Source organism: Colobus angolensis, unplaced genomic scaffold, assembly GCF_000951035.1.
Source record: "Colobus angolensis palliatus isolate OR3802 unplaced genomic scaffold, Cang.pa_1.0 Scaffold138, whole genome shotgun sequence".
In the NCBI taxonomy this organism is placed as follows: domain Eukaryota; kingdom Metazoa; phylum Chordata; class Mammalia; order Primates; family Cercopithecidae; genus Colobus; species Colobus angolensis.
Window position 1 is genome coordinate 881,277 of NW_012114466.1, and position 6,734 is coordinate 888,010.

Consider the following 6,734-nt stretch of genomic DNA (forward strand, 5'->3'; position numbering starts at 1 on the left):
GCCTTGAGTGGAGGAGTAAGGGTGAGGGAGGCACCCAAGGGTGTAACGGTCGCCATGGCAACCCGAAGACCAGCCTGGGAGCACAAGGGTTGTAAGTGAGACCTGACAGCCACAGACCCTATGGGGGAGGCCGCCTGGACATGCACGGCCAGTGGTGGCAGCAGGTACCTGAACTCACTCATGCTCCAGGGTTCCAGCCCCTCGAAGGTGCAGAGGCCACTGCTTGTCTTGCTGGCTGGGGGCAGGAGGGGCAGGTGGGGGCTGGGGTCCTGGGATCTAGAGGGTGTTGAGCTGCCTCCGGGACAGATGTCACTGGAGCATCTGACGGGCATGGCTCCAGCTGCTTTGCGACCTGATCTAGCATGTTCTATCTTCCAAGTCTCTTCCACATACGTATTCATATAGATGCATTAGCACATCTGTAGGAAGAAGAGACCGCCATTCATTCGGTTCTGTTAGCCTGTGACTGCATCTGCTGCTCGTAACTTCAGCCAGCATGGCCTGCTAATGACCTGAGGCACAGAGAGGCTCAAGGAGATGATGCGCGTGTGCTGGGAGCAACCTCTCTGGAGCCCGGTCCTTCCCGTGTGAACGGGAGCATGTGGTTAGTCGTTAATCAGGTGGCAGCAGTGCTGGCCGGGTGGATGAGGAACTGCTGTACTCAGCTGTGTGGGGAATGCTGAGGGCCAGCGTAGCTACTCCCACAGGCGTGGGTGGTCATTGTGGATGCAGATCATTCTTTTGAGCTTGGTCCTCAGAGGGAAGGCCATGTGATCAGCTGGGGCAGCTGCAACTTGCCTTTCATCTGAGCTGGTGAAGCCCAGGATAAAAAGACGCGTAAGCCGCAGCCGGCCCTGTCCACGGCGAACGTCAGACTGAAGCAGGGACCCGAGCTGCCTGTCCTAGTGTTAAGATCTCAAGTGATGGCCGTATGTGACCTTCGCCGCATCCAGCCGCTTCAAAAGTTTACGAGGGCCAGGTGCGGTGGGTGGCTCACGCCTGTAATCCCAGCACTTTGGGAGGCCAAGGCAGGCGGATCACAAGATCAAGAGTTTGAGACCAGCCTGGCCATCATGGTGAAACCCCGTCTCTACTAAAAAATACAAAAAACTAGCCGGGCGAGGTGGCGGGCGCCTGTAGTCCCAGCTACTCGGGAGGCTGAGGCAGGAGAATGGTGTAAACCCGGGAGGCGGAGCTTGCAGTGAGCTGAGATGCGGCCACTGCACTCCAGCCCGGGCGACAAAGCGAGGCTCCGTCTCAAAAAAAAAAAAAAAGAAATAGCTCGATACATACATAGGAGGCTGAGGCAGGAGAATCGCTCGAACCCGAGAGGCGGAGGTTGCAATGAACCAAGATCGTGCCACCGCACTCCAGCCTGCGTGACAGACCTAGACTCCATCTCAAAAAAAAGAAATAGCTCAACAGAGAAAAAGCTCTCAGCACCCCTTCTCATAGCAAGTCTCTCAGTTAAACCAAAGCATTGTAGAAATGTCCCGCTGGATGTCGGCGGAGCCTCTGCTGGATTTCGTCGCACCCTTCTCAGGCCTCCTGTGTGCCACCGACCTCGGTTCCTGCCAGGCAGTAAGGAGTAGGGAGAGCAGAAGAGCTGGCCAGAGCGGACGGCTCGGGAGGGCCCCCGGGCCCTGGCTGATGTCTGTCTTCCCCGAAAGCGGGGCGCTTGCTTTCAGTGGTGTGTCCTCGGTGGGGCACCCAGCCCTGGCACCGAGAGGCTCTCTTAGATGTCTGTTGAAAGACTGAGCACGGCTGTGTCAGGTCGAGCTCTATGTTCACACACATGCTCCAGGCTCCCGGGCCCTGAAGGTGCAGAGATCACTGCTTGTCTTCTTGTTTCAGACTGGGTCTCACTCTGTCACCTAGTTTGGAGTGCACTGGCATGATCGTGGCTCACTGCAGCCTAGACTGTGCCAGGCTCAAGTGATCCTCTTGCCTCAGCCTCCCAAGTAGCCGGGACCACAGGTGTGCACCACCACACTCGGCTCATTTTTTTTCACATTTTTGTAGAGATAGGGTTTCGCCATGTTGCCCAGGCTGGTCTCAAACCCCTGGACCCAAATGATCCACCAGCCTCTGCCTCCCAAAGTGCTGGGATTACAGGCGTGCACCACCATGCCTGGCCAGTCACCACTTGTCTTGCTGGCTGGTTCCAGTTCTTTGTGTGTGTTTGTTTGTTTGTTTCTTTGAATCAGTCTCACCCTGTCGTCCAGGCTGGAGTGCAGTGGTGCGATCTCGGCTCACTGCAACCTCTGCCTCCTGGGCTTAAGCGATTCTCCTGCCTCAGCCTCCTGAGTAGCTGAGACTACAAGTGTGTGCCACCATGCCTGGCTAATTTTGTGTTTTTAGTAGAGACAGGGTTTTGCTATATTGGCCGGGGTGGTCTCAAACTCCTGACCTCACGTGATCTGCCTGCCTTGGCCTCCCAAGGTGCTGGGATTACAGGCATGAGCCACTGCACCCAGCCCGTTCCGATTCTTTGAATGACCCAGACAACCAAAGTTGGCGGCCTTGCACTGTGTCTCCCTAAGGCCACACGTGCCTGAGTGAGATCAAGGCTCCGTCTCCTGCCATCTTCACCCCAGGCCCTCACTCCCATCCTTCTTTCCGTACTCCCTCTGCATCTTCCACACTCATGAAGGACCCTGGCCCCTTCACATGTGTGGCTCTCAGAGGCTCCAGGTCATGATTTCCTTGTGGACATCCCTTGACGTGGAGTCTCTGGGCCCACTTAATTCTCCCATGAAGGCCACCCACCGGGCTGGGATGGGGAGTTTCCCCGAGCCTGGCGCAGCCTGGAGGTTTGTCTGTGGTTTAACTTTTATCCCATCTGATAGGCTGAGTATGCTGCCTTATTCACTATCTCTATTTACTCTCTTTATTTGTATTTCTTTCATTATGCATGAGGCCACACTGTTTTCACAGGTCCTCTTGCTGTTTGCATTGTGTGCTTTTGTAAACTTCCTTTCCCTTGCTTGCTTCCACCGGGAGGCAAGAGGGCATTGTCACTTTTTTTTTTTTTTTTTGAGATAGAGTCTTACTCTTTTACCCAGGCTGAAGTGCAGTGGCGTGATCTCAGCTCACTGCACCCTCCGCCTCCCAGGTTCAAGCAATTCTTCTGCCTCAGCCTCCCCAGTAGCTGCGATTACAGGCGCCTGCCATTGTGCCCGGCTAATTTTTATATTTTTAGTAGAGACAGGGCTTCACCATGTTGGCCAGGCTAGTCTTGAACTCCTGACCTCGTGATCTGCCCACCTCGGCCTCCCAAAGAGTTGAAATTACAGGCGTGAGCCACCATGCCCGGCCTGTCACTTTCTAATTGACCATAACATTGTTTATATGTTATTTGCCCTTCATTGGTTTTTGTGTCTTACAACTCTTTTCCAAATTAGGTTTTGGTCTTTTAAGTTTGTATGTGGTGCACTCTGGATTCCATGAATTCTGTTTTGCTGCATTCTCATCTATGCTGTATGGTTCTTACCTTGTTTGCAAGAAACCTGTCTTTTGTCACCATTTGCCAGTGGCAGCACTAAGCCCTAAAACCCTCAGCTCTTAAAATCCAAAACGACCTCAGGAGCTGAGACCTGCGGCTCAGGAGTGCTCGTGGGGATGCAGACTGCACTCCACCATGGTCAGGGTGGAGGTACTGCTGTGTGCCCTGCCCTCCTCTAGACCTTGGCTGTGGCCTCTGCCCCAGGAGAGGATGGCAGGCACCCCATCAAATGTGGGCATAAAAGCCTTTCCCAGGGTGGGTGCACAGTGTAGCAAACGCCACTAGGGGGAGGGTTCGGGGGAAGGGTCTCTTTGTGGCCCCTTTCCATGGGTGCCCAGGAGGCCTTTCTGAGAGGTGACAGGTGAGGGACCTAGGCCTGGAGTCAGCTGGTGCAGAGGGCAGCAGGTGGGAAGAGCTGGGGGTGTTCCGGACAAGGAAGCCAGTGTGGCTGGGGGTGGCGGGGGAGGGGCACGGCAGGGCCCGAGGGAGATGCCGAGTTCCACTCTGCCATGCAGCAGGAGGTCTTGGAGGCGGTGGTTCAGCAGCGGGTCACAGCTGACTCTGCTCTGATACTGCTCTCTGCATTTGGTCCTAAGAGCACGTGGGCCCCGGTAAGAACGCTGGTGGCTTGGACGGCAGGGGGGTCTGAGTCTCCGGAGTGTAGCTGGTGGGGGGCTGTGTGGAGTCTCTGAGCCGCAGCATTGCCTTGAGTGGAGGAGTAAGGGTGAGGGAGGCACCCAAGGGTGTAACGGTCGCCATGGCAACCCGAAGACCAGCCTGGGAGCACAAGGGTTGTAAGTGAGACCTGACAGCCACAGACCCTATGGGGGAGGCCGCCTGGACATGCACGGCCAGTGGTGGCAGCAGGTACCTGAACTCACTCATGCTCCAGGGTTCCAGCCCCTCGAAGGTGCAGAGGCCACTGCTTGTCTTGCTGGCTGGGGGCAGGAGGGGCAGGTAGGGGCTGGGGTCCTGGGATCTAGAGGGTGTTGAGCTGCCTCCGGGACAGATGTCACTGGAGCATCTGACGGGCATGGCTCCAGCTGCTTTGCGACCTGATCTAGCATGTTCTATCTTCCAAGTCTCTTCCACATACGTATTCATATAGATGCATTAGCACATCTGTAGGAAGAAGAGACCGCCATTCATTCGGTTCTGTTAGCCTGTGACTGCATCTGCTGCTCGTAACTTCAGCCAGCATGGCCTGCTAATGACCTGAGGCACAGAGAGGCTCAAGGAGATGATGCGCGTGTGCTGGGAGCAACCTCTCTGGAGCCCGGTCCTTCCCGTGTGAACGGGAGCATGTGGTTAGTCGTTAATCAGGTGGCAGCAGTGCTGGCCGGGTGGATGAGGAACTGCTGTACTCAGCTGTGTGGGGAATGCTGAGGGCCAGCGTAGCTACTCCCACAGGCGTGGGTGGTCATTGTGGATGCAGATCATTCTTTTGAGCTTGGTCCTCAGAGGGAAGGCCATGTGATCAGCTGGGGCAGCTGCAACTTGCCTTTCATCTGAGCTGGTGAAGCCCAGGATAAAAAGACGCGTAAGCCGCAGCCGGCCCTGTCCACGGCGAACGTCAGACTGAAGCAGGGACCCGAGCTGCCTGTCCTAGTGTTAAGATCTCAAGTGATGGCCGTATGTGACCTTCGCCGCATCCAGCCGCTTCAAAAGTTTACGAGGGCCAGGTGCGGTGGGTGGCTCACGCCTGTAATCCCAGCACTTTGGGAGGCCAAGGCAGGCGGATCACAAGATCAAGAGTTTGAGACCAGCCTGGCCATCATGGTGAAACCCCGTCTCTACTAAGAATACAAAAATTATCCGGGCGTGATGGCGCATGCCTGTAGTCCCAGCTTCTCATGAGACTGAGGCAGGAGAATCGCTTGAACCTGGGAGGCGGAGGTTGCAGTGGGCTGAGATCGCACCACTGCACTCCAGCCTGGGCCACAGAGTGAGACTCCGTCTCAGGGGGAAAAAAAAAAAAAGTTATGCCTATAATCTTAAACGTTCATTTATACTTTTTGTTTGTTTGTTTACTTTTTGGCTCCTTTTTTTTTTTTTTTTTTTTTGAGATGAAGTCTCACTCTGTCGCCCAGGCTGGAGTGCAGTGGTGTGATCTTGACTCCCTGCAGCCTTCGCCTCCCGAGATCAAACGATTCTCCTGCCTCAGCCTCCCAAGGAGCTGGGATTACAGATGCATGCTACCACGCCTGGCTAATTTTTGCATTTTTAGTAGAGTCAGTTTCACCATGTTGGCCAGGCTGTTCTCGATCTCCTGACCTCAAGTCATCCGCCCACCTCGGCCTCTCAAAGTGCTGGGATTACAGGCGTGAGCCACCGCCCAGCCCAATCTCAATATTCTTGAGGAATCAACACTAGTATTTTCCACATTCATTTTGTAGGCAAATTCTATTTATTCATTAGTGTCGACTCTAGGGCCATGGAAGGAAAGGAGTGAGGTACCACTCACTGAATTGGGAGGCGATTACAATTCTCAGTTATTCTGATGATATTCAAGACCTTCTTTTTCCCTTTACAGGGTCAACAGACTGCGTGTGTTACTCCACGGTGGGCACCAGCGATGCAGAAACCTCAGCATTGCACATTGTTGTTGGTAAGCCCCACCTCTGCACATGCGCACAGTGGCAGCCGGGCCTCCTGTGCCCTGGGCCTGTCCCCGTCGCGTGTTCCAGCCGCTGCCGTCCTGTCCTGGAACGTGGGTCATGCTGTGTCCCCTGCTCTGCTCTCTGCACTGTGATCCCACTCAGCACCCAGCTCTGAGGCCACCTTGTCAGGACAGCCATCCTGGGGGCAGGCCCAGTGTGGACCGAGTTCTTTCCCACAGAATCCACTGCATGTGCGATGCCCTCACTCAGCTCACCTGACTCTTGCTCAGTTCCTCTTCCAGAGGCTGCTGCCCCGAGGCTCGGAAGCCGCCCACATCCTGCAGTGGTGCCCATGGCAGTGGGCGTGGGCAGCTGTGCCTGGGCTGCCGGATGTGGAACGCATGCCTTTGTGAGGCCTGGAGGCTTCAGTCCAGGACGCAGAGCCCTGGTCAGGAAGAGCAAAAGGGGCTTCCCATGCCACTCAGCACGGTGGGCTCCAGCAGGACAGATCTTTAGTGCCCTCGCCTGTTCCTCATCCCAGTAGACAGAGTTACTGTGTCTCACCTGAAGTCACAGAAATTGTGTATTTTAAAATAGCCAGTTGGAATTTTTTTTTTTTTTTTTTTTTT

At 55.0% G+C, this 6,734-nt stretch overlaps 1 protein-coding gene across 1 annotated transcript in view; it reads left to right on the forward strand.

Annotated features, from left to right (window-relative positions):
* Positions 1-6,734, forward strand: part of CERK (ceramide kinase) — a 45,727-nt gene that overhangs the window by 22,078 nt on the left and 16,915 nt on the right. Inside the window, exon 4 of the mRNA XM_011934743.1 lies at positions 6,039-6,113. Within this exon, the coding sequence (XP_011790133.1) occupies positions 6,039-6,113 (75 nt within the window). The remainder of the gene's footprint in view (positions 1-6,038; positions 6,114-6,734) is intronic.